Genomic DNA, 24,194 nt, shown 5'->3' on the forward strand with positions numbered 1-24,194 from the left:
AATTAAAAGTTAATATTTATAAAAATGTAAATGATGTCAGTAACATTTTTCTCAGGGTTGTTGGGACATAACCACAATGACACAGCCCTACCATCTTTTGATACGCTCTGATCACATAGATCAATGCAGCACATTAGAAAGAATTTAATCGAACTTACATTACCATACTACCTTTTTATCACTGCCAATACTTTAAGAAGTTGAGACACATAATACTTACATAGAGCTTGGGCTACATCACAGGTCATTCTGTCAATCTCCGTTTCATATTCAGCTTCGCTGGATTTGCCCACTCACAACCAAACTGTTTTACCAACCCAACAAAGACCTTGGCCTGCACTACAGATCTGCCAGTCACCACAACCATGTTTTCTGCTATCACATTCATTGGCCACATCAACTCACAACCAAACTACTGCCTTCTAATCTAACCCAGACCTCTGGCTACACTACAGACCAGTCTGTCACCACAACTTGGTTTTCTGCTTTCATAATTGTTAGCTTTGTCAACTTACAAACTGCTGCCTTTCAAAAACTTAGATGTCAGGCTATGCTACAGATCAGCCTGTCACCACAACAACTTTTCTGCTTTCACATTCATTGACTTTACCAACTCACAACAAAACTGTTGTCTCCCAACACAATCTAGACCTCAGGCTACACTACAGGTCATAACACAAATGCCAGGTTTCTGGAATATCAAAAGTAACAAACAGCCATCCACCCAGCAGAAATGGTTTGTGATTGTCATCAATACCTCAGCTGTGTATTTTACACAATTACTTCATATCAGACTGTCATAAAACAAAAATTTCCTTAATTTTGACAGATCCTGTGATTACGGCCTCATAACAGAAATATCAAGATTCAGTGAAACTAGAAAATTAATAAAGGACAATCCATAAAACATGAATAATTCATAGCAGTCTGTCACCAACACCATCTTCTACATTTACGAATAAACAATTAGTAATATTTCATCATACAAATTGCTACATACCCCAACGACAGAAAATGAAGAAAGGGCTGCCTACACAACGTAGGAATTTGAGTCTATCAGTCACCAAAAGAAGAGTTACATATTTTGTATGACTTAAATAGTGTAGAACATTCACCATTACACATATTCCGTAGTTCAGACATATACCCGAATATTTATCTCAATACAAAATCATTAAAAGTCATACATATTAACTACAGAAATTCCCGGAAAAAATCTTTATTTATATCATAAATCTCAATATTACATTTCCATCTAACGCCTCATCATTCACTCTACAAATGCCTGTCACCAAGCACAACAAGCACAGGCACTGCCAACGCCTGTGCTGTAGTGCAATCGAGAAAAGCATGTGGATGGTCCGTAGCAAAGTTTAGGCTAAACTTTAGCACAGTGAAAGAAGGTTTTCTTTTAATGCTGTAGCTTACTTTCTGTTATAGATACTAGTCATATTAATGGCTGCCTGCTATATAAACATATACATTTCATACTGCTGCCCTATATCAGCTCAAGAGTACAATATAAATTAATTAGGAAGTGACACACAAAATGGTTGTTATATTTGACACAGTATTTTAGGAATTCCTTTGGAAAAATAAGGAAAGAAGGAAGAACGGAAGGAATGAATGAAGCAAGATTAGGGTTTGGCATCCCAACTGACAACAAGGTCATTAGCGGCAGAGTACCTGAGTGTTTCAAGGATGACAAAGGAAATCGGCTGCACATTTCAAATGCACCATCCCAGCATCTGACTAGTTCAATTTAGGGAAATTATGGAAAACCTAAATCAGGGTGGCTGGCTGCAGATTTCAACTGTTGTCCTCCAGAAAGTGAGTCCAGTGTCCTAACCACTGAGGAATTTCACACATTTCTGGTAAATGCACTAGTGTAAGTACAGCTGACATTTTATGCCTTCATGATAAAAATTAATTACAGTAAAACCTCTATATAACATTTTTCAAGGGACCACAAATTCTGAACACTGTATGGAGGAAAACACTATAAAGAGGAAGGCTTCCAAATAATAATTGTAGGGCATTACTGAAGATCGTGATACCACTAATAAGCTTTGACAAATGGTGCCATAGGATGACATTTTAAATTTTCACAACACTGTAATATGATATTCATCGAAAATGATCAATGTATCGAATGATTAGTTTTTTGTAATTAAAACATGGGGCCCGGTAGGTGGATGGGTGAAAGTAAATGGCGCCAAAAAGATCGCGAGCAGAATGTGTGTCACATGTCACGTGACCAGGTTCTGCCGCTGACATATGAAGTACGCTGAGAGCGGGCTTTCCGAGCTGATGCAAACTGTGAATCCACAGAACGGAAAATGATGCGTCTACATCCAGTCACTTAAATGTTATAAAGAGGTAAATAATTGACCAGGGTTCCAAAAATATGAGTGTTACATGGAGGAAATTGTAATATAGAGGAAACACAGTAAAGAGGAAAATTTAACATTGTTTATATGGGCTTTTACTCGGGACCAAAAAAAACAGATGTAACATAGAGGAAAACATTATATGGAGGAACGTTATAAAGAGGTTTCACTGTAATTAATTATGTTCTGTAGATGCCATCAATGAGGAGAATCTTCAGGGTGTCAAAACATACATTAACAAAAAAAAATTAAAAATAGGCAAGTCACAGAAATTTAATGTGCATACTAACTGGCTAGAGGACAAATGTAAGGATGTAGAGGCTTATCTCACTAGGGGTAAGATAGATACAGCCTACGGGAAAATTAAAGAGACATTTGGAGAAAAGAGAGCCACTTGTATGAATATCAAGAGCTCAGATGGAAACCCAGTTCTAAGCAAAGAGGGGAAAGCAGAAAGGTGGAAGGAGTATATAGAGGGTCTATACAAGGGCGATGTACTTGAGGACAATATTATGGAAATGGAAGAGGATTTAGATGAAGATGAAATGGGAGATACGATACTGCGTGAAGAGTTTGACAGAGCACTGAAAGACCTGAGTCGAAACAAGGCCCCGGGAGTAGACAACATTCCATTAGAACTACTGACGGCCTTGGGAGAGCCAGTCCTGACAAAACTCTACCATCTGGTGAGCAAGATGTAGGAGACAGGCGAAATACCCTCAGACTTCAAGAAGAATATAATAATTCCAATCCCAAAGAAAGCAGGTGTTGACAGATGTGAAAATTACCGAACTATCAGTTTAATAAGTCACAGCTACAAAATACTAACACGAATTCTTTACAGACGAATGGAAAAACTGGTAGAAGCCGACCTCGGGGAAGATCAGTTTCGATTCCGTAGCAATGTTGGAACACGTGAGGCAATACTGACCTTACGACTTATCTTAGAAGCTAGATTAAGGAAAGATAAACCTACGTTTCTAGCATTTGCAGATTTAGAGAAAGCTTTTGACAATGTTGAGTGGAATACTCTCTTTCAAATTCTAAAGGTGGCAGGGGTAAAATACAGGGAGCGAAAGGCTATTTACAATCTATACAGAAACCAGATGGCAGTTATAAGAGTTGAGGGCCATGAAAGGGAAGCAGTGGTTGGGAAGGGAGGGAGACAGGGTTGTAGCCTCTCCCCGATGTTATTCAATCTGTATATTGAGCAAGCAGTAAAGGAAATGAAAGAAAAATTCGGAGTAGGTATTAAAATCCATGGAGAAGAAATAAAAACTTTGAGGTTCGCCGATGACATTGTAATTCTGTCAGAGACAGCAAATGATTTGGAAGAGCAGTTGAACGGAATGGACAGTGTCTTGAAAGGAGGATATAAGATGAACATCAACAAAAGCAAAACAAGGATAATGGAATGTAGTCGAATTAAGTCAGGTGATGCTGAGGGAATTAGATTAGGAAATGAGACACTTAAAGTACTAAAGGAGTTTTGCTATTTGGGTACCAAAATAACTGGCGATGGTCGAAGTAGAGAGGATATAAAATGTAGACTGGCAATGGCAAGGAAAGCGTTTCTGAAGAAGAGAAATTTGTTAACATCGAGTACAGATTTAAGTGTCAGGAAGTCGTTTCTGAAAGTATTTGTATGGAGTGTAGCCATGTATGGAAGTGAAACGTGGACAATAAATAGTTTGGACAAGAAGAGAATAGAAGCTTTCGAAATGTGGTGCTACAGAAGAATGTTGAAGATTAGGTGGGTAGATCACATAACTAATGAGGAGGTATTGAATAGGATTGGGGAGAAGAAAAGTTTGTGGCACAACTTGATTAGAAGAAGGGATTGGTTGGTAGGACATGTCCTGAGGCATCAAGGGATCACAAATTTAGCCTTGGAGGGCAGCGTGGAGGGTAAAAATCATAGAGGGAGACCAAGAGATGAATACACTAAGCAGATTCAGAAGGATGTAGGTTGCAGTAGGTACTGGAAGATAAAGGAGCTTGCACAGTATAGAGTAGCATGGAGAGCTGCATCAAACCAGTCTCAGGACTGAAGACCACAACAACAACAACAACTAACTGAACAATAAACCATCACTATACCGCTTAATGCTAAATATGCTTATGCACACTAAATTTAATCAAGAAAGTTGGAAAGAAATTTGCAACTTTGAAAAAAGTTGTTGCTTACTCAGTTGTACTAAATAGCTGCTTCTTATCTCCTATTCATATTTGTTTTCAACATGAACAGTCCAAGACCGTATTAATGAGATCCAAGGTAGGAAGTAGGGCAGCATTGGTTGTAAATTTTTAATCCATTTATTGCAAACCAATTTCAGCTACAGAGTCTTCAGCGTTACATGAATACAAGAACATAATGAGAATCAAATATTAAAATATAAATTCAAACCAGATCACAATTATATCAGCTTGTAAACCATAAATTTACATACTAATTATATCCAAGTCATGATGATGCACTATAAATATAGTACCACGTGGTACCACTTGACATTACAGATAACAGACATCAGTTGAAGTGAGCTTGCTGCTTACATTTTCATGCAGCTAAACTCAGTATGTGGTGTGAGCTAGTGCCCACTTTATTACCGTCATTTGTATTCTACTTATTTTTACACTATTTGAAAAGTAAAATATGTAAAACTAAATGGCATCCTTAAATACTAAAATACAGTCAGAAACTGAACAAAGAATCCACTGGTAGGTGGCACAAATTAAAATACTCGTAATACTTCTTTCATATAAAACCTAAAGCCAAACAAGTTATACATTATCAATATATACCAAATGCTGAGTTCATAATTCCCTCTTCCAAATTGGATTACATTAAGAAAAGTAACTTACATGGTTGTCAAGTATGAGACAGTGTTACAATCTACAAGAGAATGCAATGTACAACATGTTTTATAAAATCTTATCACTGTGTATTATAGAAACATATGTAACTTAGTTTGATGTTAATAATAATGCGGATACATGTACTGTCAGTGGCTACTGAAAAACACATATGCTACATTTCATTCTCACTTACTGAAATGGTGCACAGCACTACATAAAGCTGTACTTATGAGGTGTTGTGTATCCTCCTTTGGACCTATACAGCTCCTTATTTTTATTAATTAGATGGCTTTTGATACCCTCCTAAAACCGGATGCTTCTCATTGTCAACTGCTCCTGAGCAAGATGGCATGGAGAAAATCTCTGACAATCAAATATCTCCATTTCTTCAACAAAATCCAAAAATCTGCCGTTACTCCTTATGCAGTAGCTCCAGTTGTGAGGTGTGATTTTATTATTAATGCCAAATCAAGTTAGATATATGTTTCTACAATAACCAGTAATAAGATTTTATAAGTCATTATGTATGCTGCATTTTCCTTGAGGTCGTAACACTGGTTCGTACTTACAACCATATAAGTTACTTTTCTGAATGTAATCCAATTTGGAAGAGAGAATTATGAACTCAGCATGTGAAATGTATGCATAGTGTATAACTTGTTTCTTAATATTACTACAGGCTTTAGGTTTTATATGAAAGAAATACTACTAGTATTTTAATGTGTGCCATCTACAAGTGGATTCTTCCTTCAATTACTGAATGTATTTTAGTATTTAAGGATGCCACTGTGGTTTTATACATTTTACTTTTCAAATAATGTAAAAAAAAGGAGAACACAAATGACAGTAATAAAGAGGACATTAGTTGCTACTGATGTCACATACCGAGGTTATCTGCATGGAAATATGAGCATCAAGCTCAGTTTAACTGATGTTTGTTGTCTGTCATGTCAAGTGGTACCATGTGCTATTATGTTTCTGATGAGTCATCATGACCTGGATATAAGTGGTATGTAAATTTACAGTTCTGTAGTTATGATCTGGTTTTAATTTATATTTTATTGCTTGATTCTCATTATGTTCTTATATTCATGTATCACGGAAGATAGCTACATAGTAGGTGAAATTGATCTCCAATAAACACATTAAAAATTTATGACTGATGCTTCCCTTCCTCCTATCTTGGTAATCTCCTATTAATAACTTAATATTTGGAGACACAGGAATTTTTCAAGGAAAATAGTTACCTATTTTTAAATGCCACGTACAGTTTACAGGGCAGATTTTTAATTAACTTGTCATGTAGTTAACAGAACTTTTCAGTCCTTGAACTTATGTATTCAGGTAGTTTGTAGAAAGAGTAGTTACTGACGTATGTCTTTATTTTTAACTCAGGTGTGTGGCGTCTGTTCTTTCAGACATGTCTGAAAGAATAGACACGATTTATGATTCAGTGGCTATATGTATACATGAGTCAAGAGAAATACAGGCATCAGCCACAATTTGGCACTGAAAGAAATTCAGTGGCAACAAGTGAAAATTTATGCCAGATGTGGACTCAAACCGAGATTTCTCACTGTATGCAAATGTTGCCTCAACCTGTGGCACAATACATATGTAGCATCCATTGTCCATTATCTTCATTGCTCACAGCTTCACCCAATTCCTGCAAGAGTTCGAACTTAGTGTGCATCCGTACCAAAACTGTCATTAATAGCCACCAAGGCGAATATACCGGGTGGTTATAATTAAATTGACAGCTGCGGTGTGGGCTGTATACATTGCAGATCACAGAAACAACATAGGTGTGTTCATTAACCAGTGCGGTCACAGAGAATGTTGAAAAAAATAATTATTCCACTTTCTGCCACCAGGTGAAAACATGGTGCTGTAAGCAGAAAACATGTGGAATGTTTCCTATTATAAAATCATTATGCTGTTTGTCACTTGGCAACACATGTTGATTTCTGTTGTGAAGTTGTTGTTGGCGTAAAGGGTTAAGAATGTTGATGTTTTCCATATGAAAACCAAGGGCTGTTGAGAGAGAAGACTGTGCACTACTGGTAAACTTGTATTATCAGAATGGCAGTAACAGCAGCAATGCATTGCAGGAAAATAATCAACAGAAGCAGCTACGAAGAGGCTCCATGTCAATAAATGGGATAGAGAATATGATCAAGAAATTTGAAAAAACAGGCGAATTAGGTAGTGCAGCAGGAAGGAGGCAGCGGCTCATCCACATGGCAGTTGTTGTTGAAGTTGCTGTAGCTATAGCTGACTGTGCAGCATATGCCTCAAATTCCACAGTCAGTACTTGAGCTGAGTCACAGGAATTGCCTCTCCCTGATCAACAGTTCGAAAGATTTTGTGGTGCATTTTATACTGGTACCCCTACAGGATTCAGATACAAATGAAGACCCAACATTGGCTACGAAGCCATGATTTTGCCCCATCCCCCATATTATTATTATTATTATTATTATTATTTATACATGGAAATGGATGAAATGTGGCCACAGAATACAGTTTGGGTGGACAAGATACATTTTACTTTGCAAGGTGATGTGAATGAACAGAACTGTCATATATGAGGAGGTTCTACTCTGCCAAATGTTGTGCAGGAACATCCATAGCACTCAGTTAATGTGAGTGTGTGGAGCTTGTGAAACCACCTCCTTCATTATCAGTTGGTTTTTCTTCAAATGGCCTTGCCGCAGTGGTAACACCGGTTCCCATCATATTACTGAAGTTAAGCACTGTCAGGCTGGGCTAGTACTTGTGTGGACGACTATCCAGCCTGCTGAGCAAGTGAGGTGCAGCAATCAGCCCCCGTGAGGCAAACTGAGGAGCTATTTGATTCAGGAATAGAGGCTCTGGTCTCATAAACTGACATAAGGCCGGGAGAGCGGTGTGCTAACCACAGGCCACTCCATATCCAGTGATGCCTGTGGGCTGAGGATGACACAGCAACAGGTCGGTACTGTTGGGCCTTCATGGCCTGTTTGGGTGGAGTTTAGTTTAGGTTCTCCCCCCCCACACACACACAAGGAGACAACACCTCATGGACCTATTACGTGCACAGTGACATACACATTATAATGACCTACATGTGCAACATGTGATTCCAGCTTTGCAAGAATGCAACTACGTCCATTCTATTATATTTGTGCAAACTGAGGTGAAAGATTTGTTTCAAGAAAGCATCAGCAACGATGTGTTGAGATGCCATGATCAGCCTCATTTGAACTCTTCCGTCGGGAGTGTGAACTTGGAGTTGGAGTGGCTGCTTAGGACGGATACAGGGTCCCATATTGGTTTGATTCCTGTGAATGCTATCGATAGGTGGGACTACACTAGGCATAGCCTTCACCTCAATAGGAATGGGAAGGGAAAACTGTCTGGGTTGATTGCAGAAAACTTATGGGGGGACACTGTCACAAGTGGTAAAATACCAGTGATCACAGGTGTCAGAGTGATGCCTTTTTTAGGATAGGCAAGGGGGAAAGAAAATGAGTTTTAAGAGAGATTGGCAGACACACTCAGTTTGAAAAAACAGATGAACAGGTGTCAGATTTTAGCATACAGAAAGTAATCAGAAACTGCCAGTTCATCTTCGCCAAAGCAATTATAATCCCATTAGTACGCAGTATCAGTTATCTTTATTACACCAGAACATTCCGGGATTCAGAAATAAATTGATGAAATGAATTCATCTAACGAAATTGACATAATATGCCTCTCTGAACATCAAGTGACCACTGGTATAGACATTTCAGGATTTAAGCTAGCTTCCTACTTCTGCAGAGTAGATATGGATGGAGGAGGAGTTGCCACATTTATTAAAAACTGCCATAAATTCAAGAACATTGACATTAATAAATTCTGTTTAGAGCAGCATCTAGAAGCATGTGCAACAGAAGTAGAGTTCCATAACAGATCCTATATAATAGTAACTATTTACCGAGCACCTGCAGGAAATTATAATCTATTCATAAATAATCTAGAAGCTCTTTTGGGTTATTTAACAGGAAGAAACAAAGAAATTTTGATTGCTGGCCACTTTAATAAGATTTTCTAATGCAATCTTCTAGTAAACATTTACTGCAGTTAGTAATGTTGTCTTTCAATCTAACTCACACTGGAAACTTTCCAACTAGGATCACTAAATCCTCGACAGCCATTGATAATGTTTTTATAGACAAATCAAAGGAACAAAATCATATCATAAAACCTATAATAAATGGACTATCAGATCATGACATGCAGCTCCTTGTTTTAGATGTAAATTCTAAGCAGATTATCAAGACTGCTAAATCTGAGTACAGGAGAGTAATTTATCAACCAAAAATTGAGTGTTTTAGAAAAATGCTCAAAGACATGAACTGGAAAGATGTTTATAGTGATCATGACATGAATGAAAAATATAACGCATTCATGAACAATGTCAGTATCATGTTTGAAAACTGTTTTCCTCTAAAAGTTACTCAAATTAAACAGAAGTCTATAATAAAACCATGGATTACACATGGAATAAAGATTTCCTGTAAGACAAAAAGGAAAATGAATTTGTCGACCAAGAATAGCTCCAATGCTGATAATTTAGCTAAATACAAGGAGTACTGTAAAATATTTAAAAAAAGTAATTCAGACATCTAAACAAATGCACTACGAGAAGAAGACTGCAATGTCAGGGAACAAAACAAAAACAATATGGGATATAATGAAAGAGGAGACTGGTAGAACCAGAAAGGAACAGGAGCAAACAGCATTAAGGGTATATGACACATTAGTAACCGATGGGCATAGTGTGGCAAATCTATTTAACAAGTACTTTATATCCATTACTGATAGAATGGAATTGGCAGGATCAGTAAATAATGCCCTTGAATATCTGAAACTAGCCTTTACAAATAGTTTCAGGTACATGAATATGTCACTCACTTCACCAAAAGAAATAACTTCCATAATAAAATCTCTAAAAACGAAGCATTCTAGCGGTTACGATGAAATATCAACAAAGTTAATTAAGGCATGTTCTTGTGAGTTTAGTACAATTTTAAGTTACTTGTGTAACTAGTCAATTATAACTGGGACATTTCCTGACTGGCTAAAATATGCAGATGTTAAGCCTCTATTCAAGAAAGGGGATAAAGAGATACCATCAAACTACAGACCGATTTCACTTTTGCCAGCATTCTCAAAATATTAGAAAAGGTAATGTATAGGCAGCTTCTCAACCCTCTGACCACAAATAACATATTATCAAGAACACAGTTTGGATTTCTGAAGGGTTCTGATATCAAGAAGGCTATTTACACCTACAGTGAAAATGTACTTCATTCATTAAATAACAAATTACAAGCAGCAGGTATTTTCTGTGATTTGTCAAAAGCATTTGATTGTGTTAACCACAACATCCTTTTAAATAAATTAGAATTCTATGCTGCTACGGGCAGTGCTGCACAATAGTTCAAGTCATACCTCGCGAACAGAAAACAAAAGGTGTCAGTGCAAGGGACTAGTGAATTAAGTCATCACTCATCATTAGAATGGGAAGAAATTACATGTGGTGTCCCACAAGGATCCATGTTAGGGCCATTGCTTTTTATGGTGTACATTAATGATCTCTTATCAGTTACACTGCCAGGAGCAGAGTTCGTTTTGTTTGCAGATGACACAAGTATTGCAATACATAGTATGTCGAGTGTAGTTCTAGAAAGATCTGCTAATGATATTTTCATGGATATTAATAAATGTTTTAAAGCCAACTCGCTAACATTAAATTTTGAAAAGACTCACCATATGCAATTCAGAACCGGTAGGAGGTTTCCAACCAGCATATGCATAAAGTATGAAGAAGAGCAGATAGAAGAGGTTGACAGTCTTAAATTCCTGCGATTACAATTTGATAATAAATTCAGTTGGGAGGAGCACACCACAGAACTGCAGGAACGCCTTAACAAATCTGTATTTGCAATTCGAGTGTTAGCAGACACAGGCGACATAAAAATGAAAAAGTTTGCATACTTTGCCTACTTTCATTCCATAATGTCATATGGTATAATATTTTGGGGTAACTCTTCAAGTCAAACAAAAGTTTTCAGAGTCCAAAAGCGTGTAATACGTATTATTTGTGGAGTAAATTCAAGGATGTCCTGTAGAAACCTCTTCAAAGAACTGGGTATACTAACTACTGACTCTCAGTGTATTTACTTCTTAATGAAATTTGTCCTAAATAATACCGGGTGATCAAAAAGTCAGTATAAATTTGAAAACTTAATAAATCACGGAATAATGTAGATAGAGAGCTAAAAATTGACACACATGCTTGGAATGAAATGGGGTTTTATTAGAACAAAAAAAGTCTGACAGATCTCTTGCGCGCGTCGTTTGGTGATGATCATGTGCTCAGCCGCCACTTCCGTCATGCTTGGCCTCCCAGGTCCCCAGACCTCAGTCCGTGCAATTATTGGCTTTGGTGTTACCTGAAGTAGCAAGTGTATCGTGATCGACCGACATCTCTAGGGATGCTGAAAGACAACATCCAACGCCAATGCCTCACCATAACTCTGGACATGCTTTACAGTGTTGTTCACAACATTATTCCTCGACTACAGCTATTGTTGAGGAATGATGGTGGACATATTGAGCATTTCCTCTAAAGAACATCATCTTTGCTTTGTCTTACTTTGTTATGCTAATTATTGCTATTCTGATCAGATGAAGCGCTATCTGTTGGACATTTTTTGAACTTTTGTATTTTTTTGGTTCTAATAAAACCCCAAGTCATTCCAAGTATGTCTGGCAATTTGTACCTCTCTATCTACATTATTCCGTGATTTATTCAGTTTTAAAATTTATACTGACTCTTTTTCCAACAAACAGCTCTGTTCATACATACAATACCATGATCAAAAATGATCTGCACAAGGACTTAAAAGCACTTACTTTAGTTCAAAAAGGGGTCCACTACTCAGGAACACTCATCTTCAATAATTTGCCAGCAAACATAAAAAATTTAGTTACAAATAAAGATCAGTTTAAAAGGAGCCTGAAAGACTTACTAGTGGCCAACTCCATTGATGAATTTTTTAATATAAGCAAATGATGTATTGTATATACTAATACTATTAGTATTGTTATTTCAGCTTAAAAATGATGTATTGTATATACTCATACTATCAGTATTGTTATTTCAGCTTTTAAAGAAAAAAAAAAAAAAAAAAAAAAAAAAAAAAAAAAAAAAAAAAAAAAAAAAAAAAAAGAAGAAGGTTGACATGTTCCACATCCATGAGGATCTCCTAATCTAATCTTTGGAAAGACCACATCAAGGCAAATCCTTGAGACTTCTGGTTGTGGGGATAACTAAAACATTGTGTTTATCAGGGATGTATCTGGGCTCTTCCTGATCTGAAGAATGGCATATGATGACATATTTCTCTAATTACACTGTTCACCATGCTCTGTTACGGATGCAGCAAGCTGCTCAATTGAGAGACCGCACTGAACACATGTTGTAACTTGTGACCATATCCTAATAAACATGCCAGAACCACCATAATCATGTGTTTGATCGTTCCTCCCCTTTTCCTGCATCCACACCACATTCTGACTGCTTACACAGCCATATTTTCACCTGGTGGCAGAAAGTGGAACTATTACTTTTTCAGCATAATCCATGAGCACACTGATTCATGAACTTACCTGCAATGTTTCTGCATCCTGCAATATACACAGCCTGCACTGCAACACTTGGAACACCGTCAATGTACAAAAGAACAGGCAACATTTATGATTCAGTAGCCTTATATATACATGACATAAGAAAAATACAAACATCAGCCACAATTGAACATTTAAATAACTTCAATGGCGACAAAAGAGAAAATTTGTGCCAGACTGGGGCTCGAACCCTGATTTCCCGCTTTACATGAATGGTGGTCTCAACCGCTTTGGCTATCCTAGCATGCTTTCCATCCTGCCCAAACTCTCAACCTGTCACACACTAATATGTAGTGTCCACTGTCTGTTATCCTCACCGCTTGTGGCTTCACCCAAATCCTGCAAGAGTTAGGACATACTGTGCATCTGCACTGAAGTTATCATTATTGTCCAAAAGAACAGACACCACACATATAATAATATATAGGTTGTTCAAAAAAAGTTTCGACACTCTGAGGGGTGGTAGTACTCAACGAAACAAGAAAAATAATTCCAATAAACGTGGGTCCAGAAATGCATACTCTCTGTGATAAAGACATGCTTACAGGAGATGTTGACATGGCAGCCATTCATGACAATGTACCCCTCTGCCCTCCAGCGTACAGAATAACACACACCTTGAAGTATGCCCAGCTGTTGTTGTACCTGCTAGCACACATTAAAGATGTGACCTTGTAGTGTTTGCACATCAGTGACTGGTGTGGCACAGACCAATTCTATCATGTCCCCATAACCAAAATTCTAGGGGACTGAGGGCCGGGGAACAAGCAGGCCAAGGAGTCTAAAGCAGGAAATCTAGGTGCACATGAAGTTAATTTTTTTTTATCGGCAATAACTGAGCAGATAGTATGACTAAGGTCAGAGAGAAGACAGTGAACAGCTGACATGGCAGGATGATGAAAGTAACATCGATCAGCCACTGGAGACTGCTCATTGAGTCACTACAAATTAAAATAGAGATGAGGCAACCCATGTTAATGAAATATAGGGCTCTGTTAATGGCTGTCAGTTTTGTCATAGAAACATACAGGATACCAGCAATGAATTGAGATGAACCAACACCAAAAGGTCATAAGGTCTGTGTGTATGTCCTTAAAAATAGATCAGTCCTAATTAGGCAGTAATCAAGGAGGAGTGCATGGGATTAAACATGGAGTGCATTCCAAGAGAGGAGGGGGGAAGGGGAATTAGGATAGTAAAGTGCATTACAACTATTAAAACCACCCGAAGGCAAGCGTCAGGAGGGTCAACACCCACTGCACGAAAAAAAAGGAATTTGACAAGTCAGCTGATTAAGAAATTGTTATACGGTGATTACACAAATGAGCAAGAGTTGGTATTGTTGGAACTGAAGAGATAAGCTCTGAGCTTTAGTGAGGAGATTGTCTATAGTACTAGTCTGGAAAATGCCAATGGCCAGTCTTCCTCCACGATGATATACTTAGTCCGTTAATTTCAAAACCAAGGATATCGCTGGGCCATAAATCTGACAACAACAGTTCTGGTGGGGCGATATTTGGGCCCCAGTATATATGGGCGAGAGAGTAGCATGATCCACATGCCAAGAGGTGTGGGCAAGGAAGCAGAGAGCTTTAAGCTTTCACATGCAGCTAGTCTTAAGATGAAAAATATGGAGCAGCCATGTCAGCTTTTTATCAAAGTGGAATCCCAAAATGTGGAATGCGTCTGAATGTACATGTGCTACATATCCAAGCAGAGTTCTGGATCAGAATGAACTGTGGTACAATGACAGAAATGCATGATGCACATTTTAAAAAAAGAAAATTGGAAGTCATTAGAAATGGACCAAGCAGAGACCCTTCGGATGACTCCTGGTTGGTTCCTTGGAGCTTCAATTGAGCCATGGTTACAGATAAGGAACTGCAACAAAAGCAAAAGCCATCAACATACAGTCTGCAGATAATCACAATCCCAACAGAAGTCCCTAGCCCATTAATGGTGATGAAGGACAGTATAAGACCATGAAGGAGGAGACCTGGAACAGCTCCTGACCAATGGTGGCCCAGCACAGTACATGGCTTGAGTCACACCTAGGATGAAGAAGTAAAGATTTCCAAGGAAGAAACATAGCACATTCAGCATTCCTTCTTACTGTGTTTTATTAGGCAGAGAATCTTTCCACAGAACAGCTTAAAAATAATGAGGGCAGTCTGTAAAGAATGTCACTTGAGAAAGTGCAGGGCCCTTTGATGATTCTGAACAGCTGTTGCAAAGTCTTTGGTCCACTATGGTACTGGTCAATGGTGAAGTGCCCATTAAAAGGGGGATAGCAGTTTCAGTGGCACAGGTGATTACATGGAAGATATCTTCTACAACCTCACTGATGTGATATGAGGCAGAATGGGAGAAAACTGACAGCAGAAGTATAAAACTTTCAGTTGATCATTTGAAGAGCCCAACAGGGTGATTGGACTGTTGGGGAGTGACAAGGAAGTGATAGGATCACCAGAAAGTAAATCATAGACTGTTCTATAGCAACCACTGTAGTGAATTCGTGAGACTGGGAGAAGGGATCATAATGTTGATAGTCAAAAAAGTATCATCAGTGGCACTAAAGCAGTTAGGAGTATCATCGTTGAGGAGAGACAGATCGTGATTGGAAAGAAGTTGGACAGTCAGAAGGTCCCTACCATACAACAAGGTACTCCCTCCATATGGGGTAGAGCGAAATGAAATCCTCAAGTGGGAGGAAAAGGCAGAAAGCAGTTGGATTAAGGTGGTCATCTCAAGATAAGGAAGTTCCCTGCACAGGTGTTATTAAATGTTACAAACTGTGATAGCTGGGGTTGTCTACACTCGCACTGCTACTGCCTCCAATGTGGTAAGAAGGGAAATCCTCTCACTAACAACACTTGGGTGAACCAATGTACAGACCACTCCCGATGCTCTCTCAGGACCAACACAGTTCCAACTAAATGTATGGTAACTTTGAAGCACTTGAGAATGGTCATTAGTGTAATGCATTCCTTGGAGAGCAACACAGATTGTAGAGTAGGACATTTGTCATTGAAATTCTGGCAGTTGACAGTTATACCCACTTCATTTCCACTGAATTTTCATGTTAAAGGTAACCTGGTTAGGTGTGAAGGGGCCAAGAGGACAGGTCACACCACAGGATCACTGCATGTCACCTGTGGGGATGGATAAAAACAACAAATATAAGTTTGGAGTTACATAGCACAGCAGCCTTCTCATGAGATTTCTTTCTCTCTCTCTCTCTCTCTCTCTCTTTAAGTACTTTAGTGGGTCAAGACTCTTGTGAGGGCTTATCTGCTGCAGGGGAAACAACTGAAATCGAGTGGGCCGCTCTGGGACCTGTAATCCGTGGCTCCCTCTGTCACTAGCTGGTGTCAAGTAGATGGCCTGTGATTTCTTGGGAGAGCGCATGCCACAGGATAGTGCTACTTCTCCAGCCAGGTGCAGGGAGCTGAGGTCCCTGAAGATGGTGCTACGGGAACCGCAAGGGGGAACGACCTATCTCCCCCATACACAAATTTACATGTGCAGCTGCCAAAGGTTGATGTTACGGGAATAGACGGAGTAAGTACTCAAGGTACTGCTAATGTCCTGGCTACAGTAGTGGCATAATATCATACAGTTTGGGTATGATATGAGCGATCATACTCTTCCTGACTTTCAAAATATGAGAGGCTATTGGAGACATAAAGCTCCTCGATTTTACATAGCTTAATTAGGGAGCACACTTTGAGGATTGGGGAGGGTGATTGGCTCTGCAATTGACACAGAAATGTGGTTGCTCACATGGTGAGTTTTCATCAACTACAGCTTCTACAAACTGGATTGCTCGTACCATGGCAAGACATATGCCTGAAACATTGGTATCTGAAGTACCAAAAGGGGGGAGGGGGTGGGGTTGGATGTATGCTTCACATCACAACTGCTGACAATGATTCTGACTTTCTAAGGAACGCGTCCCACTCAAAAGTAAGGACAAATGCTCTGTGTCAACCTTGTTGGCTGGCAGGCCTCTATGTGCACAACATGCAAAGTGGATCCCTCACTTTGCCAAGTTTTTATGCAATTCCTTATCCATCTGCAGTGTTAAGTCACGGTGAATAATTAAACCCTGCACCATGTTTGGGCTCTTATGGGATGTTACAATTCATTGGTACATCAATTCTTTTATGAGAGAATAATGCTGAGGATTGAGCAGGACTCGGCATTTTAATTAATACGGAAGCTTTCCATAATTTACAGAGGGATTTCTCCAAATACATTCTTATACTCTCCACAAAGAACACTGACTTAGTGGGCAGAAAGGACCCACCATCCATTCAGAAACAAACTAGGAACAGAGAGGAATCAGTTTCTGCAGTTTGATTAGCTTTCATCCCTTGGTGTGGCAATGACAGCTCTTCCAATGGGTGCCACCTAGTCAGAGCAGTGGCCGTCTGGCTTTATGGACATGGTGGGCAATACAACTGTTACAGCTGCTGCAGAAGAACAACAATATAAACACCTACATAATTGAAACTTCCTGCCAGATTAAAACTGTGTGCTGGACCGAGACTCAACCTCAGGACCTTTGCCTTTCGCAGGCAAGTTCTTCTGTGAAGTTTGCAAGGTAGGAGATGAGGTACTGGCAGGATTGAGGCTGTGAGGACGGGTCATGAGTCATGCTTGGGTAGCTCAGTCGGTACAGCATTTGCCCACGAAAGGAAAAGGTCCCGAGTTCGAGTCTCGGTCCGATACACAGTTTTAATCTGCCAGGGAGTTTCATATCAGCACACACCCAGCTGCTGAGTGAAAACCTCATTCTACCTACATAATTATTCCATTCATTTTCTAATTCAGATTCAAATTAATGAAGTATAAGAGTAAATTGTAAGACATAATTGCCAGTCAGCACTTCTCCCTCAGGAGGTGAAATGATTAATGCTGTCAACAGACATGTGTTAAAGTAAAAGTGACAGCACAATCCTAGCATTCGATACTGTTAGTTGCTTCCTCAGAAAGGGATGGATTAGGCAGAGGTTAAAAAGGAAGGTCAGGTTAGTCAGACCACAAGATGAGAGGGATTCACATGTAGTTCTTTCTTTTTTAACCTTTCCCAACCTATCCCTCTCTTCTCTCTGAGGAAGGAACTAGCAGTTGTGAAAGTCAGGATTGTGTCATCACTTTTACATGTGTCTATCAACATTTCGCCTCCTGAATTACCAGCCAGCAATTCTGTTCAAAAATGTGTGTGAAATCTTATGGGACTTAACTGCTAAGGTCATCAGTCCCTAAGTTACACACTACTTAACCTAAATCATCCTAAGGACAAACACACACACCCATGCCCGAGGGAGGACTCGAACCTCCGCCGAAACCAGCCGCACAGTCCATGACTGCACCGCCTTAGACCGCTCGGCTAATCCCGCGCAGCAGCAATTCCGTCTCATAATTTTATAGTTTTCTTAACTCATGTGTAACAATAAGCTTTTTTCATTGTTTCTCTTTTGTAGGATACAAGCTTCCAAATGCCCAGCATTTACTGTAGGTGACCGACTCTCAGGTTGCGAACTTACGGCGTACGGCTGAGGGGAAGCAGCAGGACTGGCTGACGGGCTGGACATGCGGCGCTGTTGGCTGCAGATGTCGTGCAGGAGTTGCAACTCGTAAGGGGTTGAAGGTGTCAACTGGCGAACCATATCTGCAACAGTTACTAGTGTCAAACATAAGATTTCTTAAGGAAACAGAGAAATGTCAACAAAAGACAAACACAAAAACATGGCACATACTTTTCCAAATCGAACATATCACAATGGAAAGATGCACCATATAAATTTTAAGAAGTACAAAAAGGACATTGCACCATAAAATAATGATTGTTTGGTATTAAGTTCTTCAGTTACAAGTTTATTGAGGTTCTTTATAAAATAATAACACAATAATGAGATAAAATGTCTAAAATGTGTGCATTACAAGTACAAAAACCTCCTCAGAGTCAGAAGGGCCAAGACACACAGAGTAGAATTAGCTGTAAGTTTACTTGGAGACATGTGTGACAGCTCCCCAAGCAGGCACTGCTAACTTCTGAGCTGTAGGCTACAAGAAGTCCTCACATGGGATAGGTCTAACATTGCAAAGCACACCAGGCATGGTGCCAGTCGAGGCTGCTGCATGGTCTGAAAATTAACTGCTGTATCTCATGAAACATTGCTCCTCATTGTGATTTACAATCACAGAACTCTCCAGTAGCAGCTACCAGCTGCATCTGGCACACTCAACACACAATTTGTTCACAAATATGGGTGCATGTAAAATAGTTGTGTTAACTCTGTCAGCGATCATCAAAACAAAGCGCAGGAGTTCACGAATAACATTCTGAACCTTTTGATAGTGTGATCAATGAATTGCTCTTAGAGAAACAGTACAAATAATAAATAACAATCTGTGATACATAATAGTACAGGTTATTCATTAACTCAATTGAATCTTCATCACATCTTCGGTTTTAAATTGAATACAGTTAAAGTATATTGACCAATATCAGTTTGTGCATGCATAACACCCATAATCTCGATGTGGTATTAGCTCCCATCACTCTGATGTAATGTAATTCCTCACACAGGATTGAAGACTGAGATTAGTTTTGTAATTTTGTTTGAATGAATGAGAATATTTTTTTGAAGCTATTCACCAGTATTGAAAAAGATAGATACCAGCAAGATACAAACATGAGGCCATCCATAAAACTGAGAAATAAGTGTATATCATATAACAGAAACTCCTGGCTGGAATGTCAACAATGTAAGAAAAAGATAGCTTGCTAGTTACTGTAAATATGACATGTTTAGTTGCAGATGAATACAAGTAAAAGACACTTACACGAAAGCTTTCTGCCACAGCCTTTGTCAGAAAATGAAAGAGAAACACACACCATTCATTCACACAAGCATGCAAACCTCACACAATGACTGCGTGGACCAGAATGGCATTCTGGATTAAGCTGCCAGAGTTGATGGTTACCACGAAATATGGAGTTCAACTCCATATCACTTAATACAATATGGCTTCCGCGAAGTTCTGGTTATCACTTAAAATTGATGACACATCTCACTGGCCATGTTTCTCTCCAAGAGGCAAAAATATGACTTGGCAGATTCTTCCTTTCACATTTTCCAATGTAGTGGCACATGAAATTCCTTGCTGTGACATCACAAATTCTCGAACAGTTTCTTGTCCACAAATACTTTCACATACCATGAGAGAACCTCGCATGTTTTTGAGTGATAATACTCTGGTGCTACTTTCCCTGCGAGATTCTTACTGTTTTAATGTACAAATAAAGTGAAGAGCAGTTCTAATATACTCAGAGAACACAGTTATTACATTAAATATATTCATCTGAAACAAACAAAAATTTGGCAACAAATAGCTTGCTGCACTCCCTACACTGTGTGACACTGGACTAGCCATTCGCACTGCCTGTTAGCCAACAGTCATGTATGCTTAGATAAGGTCAAAAAACTGTAGTCCAGGGTGGAATAGGTAAGAGTCAGACACAATACAGAATTTGAAACCTTGTACAACTTTCACTCATTGTTGCTATAAAATATGTTCTGGTAAATGTGCTCTCACTAAAGGAGCAGCTCATGTCTGAACCACAGTGTTCAATATGGATGTGGGTTAAAATTACTCGTCCTCATCTCTGTGGCCTCCCCCTCCCCCATGAACCATGGACCTTACCATTGGTGGGGAGGCTTGTGTGCCTCAGCGATACAGAGAGCCATACTGTAGGTGCAAACACTATGGAGGGGTATCTGTTGACAGGCCAGACAAATGTGTGGTTCCTGTAGAGAGGCAGCAGCCTTTTTAGTAGTTGCAGGGGAACAGTTTGGGTGATTGAACGAACTGGCCTTGTAACATCAACCAAAACTGCTTTGCCGTGCTGGTACTGAGAATGGCTGAAAGCTATGAGAAACTACAGCTGTAATTTTTCCCCAAGGACATGCAGCTCTACTGTATGGTTAAATGATGGTGGTGTCCTCTTTGGTAAAATATTCCAGAGTTAAAATAGCCCCCATTGAGGTCTCCAGGTGGTGACTACTCAGGAGGATGTCATTATCAAGAGAAACAAAACTGGCATTCTATGGATTGGAGTGTGGAATGTCAGATCCCTTAATCGGGCAGGTAGGCTAGAAAATTTGGAAAGGGAAATGGGTAGGTTAAAGTTAGATATAGCGGTAATTAGTGAAGTTTGGTAGCAGGAGGAACAGGAATTCTGGATAGATGAATACAGAGTTATAAATACAAAATCATCTATGGATAACGTAGGAGTAGCTTTAATAACGAATAAAAAAATAGGAATGCGAATAAGCTACTACGAACAGCATAGTGAATGCATTATTGTAGCCACGATAGACACAAAGTCCACACCCACCACAATAGTATAAGTTTGTATGCCAACTAGCTCTGCAGCTGATGAAGAGTTTGAAGAAATGAATGATGAGATAAAATACATTATTTGGGTAATCAAAGGAGATGAAAATTTAAAAGTCATGGGAGACTGGAATTTGGTAGTAGGAAAAGGAAGAGAAGAAAAAAATAGCAGATGAATATGGGCTGGGGGAAAGGAATTAAAGAGGAAACCGCCTGGTAGAATTTTGTACAGAGTATAATTTAACCATGGCTAATACTTACTTGGTTTAAGAATCATGAAAGAAGGTGGTATACACGGAAGAGATGTGGGGCACCAGAAGGTTTCAAAATGATTCTGTAATGGTTAGACAGAGATTCAGGAACCAGGTTTTAAATTGTAAGACATTTCCAGGGGCAGATGTGGACTTTGACCACAATTTATTGGTTGTGAAGTGTAGATTAAAACTGAAGAAGCTGCAAAAAGGTAGGAATTTAGGTAGATGGGACCTGGATAAACTGAAAGAAACAGAAGTTGTAGAGAATTTCAGAGGGAGCATTAGGGACAACTGACAAGAGCAGGGAAAACGAACACAGTAGTAGGAGTATGGGTACCTTTGAGAGATGAAATACTGAAGGCACAAGGGTATCAAGCAGGTAAAACGGCAAGGGTTATTGGAAATCCTTGGGTAACACAAGATATATTGAATTTAATTGATGAAAGGAGACAATATAAAAAATCAGTAAATGAAGCAGGCAATTGGAATACAAACGTCTCAAAAATGATACCACCAGTAAGTGCAAAATAGCTGAGCAGGAATGCCTAGAGGACAAATGTAAGGATGTAGAAGCATATATCACTAGGGGTAAGATAGATGCCACTTACAGGAAAATTAAAGAGACCTTTGGAGAAAAGAGAACTGCCAGCATGAATATCAAGAGCTCAGATGGAAAACCAGTACTATGCAAAGAAGGGAAAGCAGAAAGCTGGAAGGAGTATATAGAGGATCTATACAAGGGAGATGTAGTTGAGAACAATATTATGGAAATAGAACAGTATGTAGATGAAGATGAGATGGGAGATACGATACTGCGCGAAGAATTTGACAGAGCACTGAAAGACCTAAATCAAAATGGCTCCGGGAATAGACAACATTCCATTAGAACTACTGATAGCCTAAGGAGAGCCAACCATGACAAAACTCTTCCATCTGATGATCAAGATGTATGCAACAGGTGAAATACCCTCAGACCTCAAGAAGAATATAATAATACCAATTCCAAAGACAGCTGATACCGACAGATGTGAAAATTACCAAATTATCAGTTTAATAAGTCAAAGTTGCAAAATACTGACATGAATTCTTTACAGAGAAATGGAAAATCTGGTAGAAGCTGAGCTCAGGGAAGATCAGTTTGGATTCTGAAGAAATGTAGGAACATGCGAGGCAATACTAATCCTCTTTCAAATTCTAAAGGTGGCAGGGGTAAAACACAGGGAGCAAAAGGCTATTTACAATTTGCACAGAAACCAGATGGCAGTTATAATAGTTGAGGGGCAGGAAAAGGGAAGCAATAACTGAGAGGAGAATGAGACAGGGTTGTAGCCTATTCCCGACATTATTCAATCTGTATATTGAGCAAGCAGTAAAGGAAACAAAAGAAAAAATTGGAGTAGGAATTAAAGTCCAGAGAGCAGAAATAAAAACTTTGAGATTTGCTAATCACATTGTAATTCTGTCAGAGACAGCAAAGGAGTTGGAGTAGCAGTTGAAAATTATGGACAGTATCTTGAAAGGAGGATATAAGATGAACATCAACAAAAGCAAAATGAAGATAATGGAATGTAGTCGAATTAAAAATCAGGTGATACTGAGGGAATTAGATTAGGAATTGAGATGCTTAAAGCAATTTGAGCAGCAAAATAACTGATGATGGCCAAAGAAGAGAGGATATAAAATGTTGACTGACCATGCCAAGAAAAGCTTTTCTGAAGAAGAGAAATTTGTTAACATAGAGTATAAGTGTAAGGAAGTCTTTTCTGAAGGTATTTGTATGGAGAGTAGCCATGTATGGAAGTGGAACATGGATGATAAACAGTTTAGACAAGAAGAGAACAGAAGGTTTTGAAATGTGGTGCTACAGAAGAATGCTGAAGATTTGGTGGGTAGATCATGTAGCAAATGAGGACGTACTGAATAGAATTGGGGAGAAGAGGAATTTGTGACGTGACTTGACTTGACTAGAAGAAGGCACCATTCGGTAGGAGACACAGTGCGGCATCAATCGATCATCAATTTAGAACCCAAGAGAAGTGGGGATGTAAAAACCATAGAGGGAGACCAAGAGATGAATACAGTAAGCAGATTCAGAAAGATGCAGGTTGCAGTAGTTACTCGGAGAGGAAGAGGCTTGCACAGGATAGAGTAGCATGGAGAGCTGCTCAAACCAGTCTCTGAACTGAAGACCACAACAACAAACATTCTTTGTGGCCGCAGAATGAATCCCACAGCTAGTGTAACTCCATGTGTCTGGACACACATGTGTGTGTCCACTCTAGGGCACAAACGAAGTAAAAATTAATAATCAAGCAATCTGACTACGTATTTGTGACCCTATGATAATCAAAACCCCACCACTGTATTCATTTTTTCGTTATCAGTTTTCCTTTGAGTTCTTTTAATTTTCAATGCAGTTAAACCCATTAACAAAAATTCCAATACAAAATGTGATACTATTATTATTACTCGTAAAGTAACGAGCTTCGCCTATGGTCATTTTGAGAGAAGTCGATAATTGACTCAAAATGGCAACAACTGTTAATAATACTTTAAGTTTTAA

At 39.0% G+C, this 24,194-nt stretch overlaps 1 protein-coding gene across 1 annotated transcript in view; it reads right to left on the reverse strand.

The window, feature by feature from the left end:
* LOC126483777 (interleukin-1 receptor-associated kinase 1-like) overlaps positions 1-24,194 on the reverse strand; it is a 164,855-nt gene that overhangs the window by 20,313 nt on the left and 120,348 nt on the right. Inside the window, exon 11 of the mRNA XM_050106933.1 lies at positions 18,521-18,645. Within this exon, the coding sequence (XP_049962890.1) occupies positions 18,521-18,645 (125 nt within the window). The remainder of the gene's footprint in view (positions 1-18,520; positions 18,646-24,194) is intronic.

The sequence above is a fragment of the Schistocerca serialis genome, chromosome 6, assembly GCF_023864345.2.
Source record: "Schistocerca serialis cubense isolate TAMUIC-IGC-003099 chromosome 6, iqSchSeri2.2, whole genome shotgun sequence".
Taxonomy (NCBI): Eukaryota; Metazoa; Arthropoda; class Insecta; order Orthoptera; family Acrididae; genus Schistocerca; species Schistocerca serialis.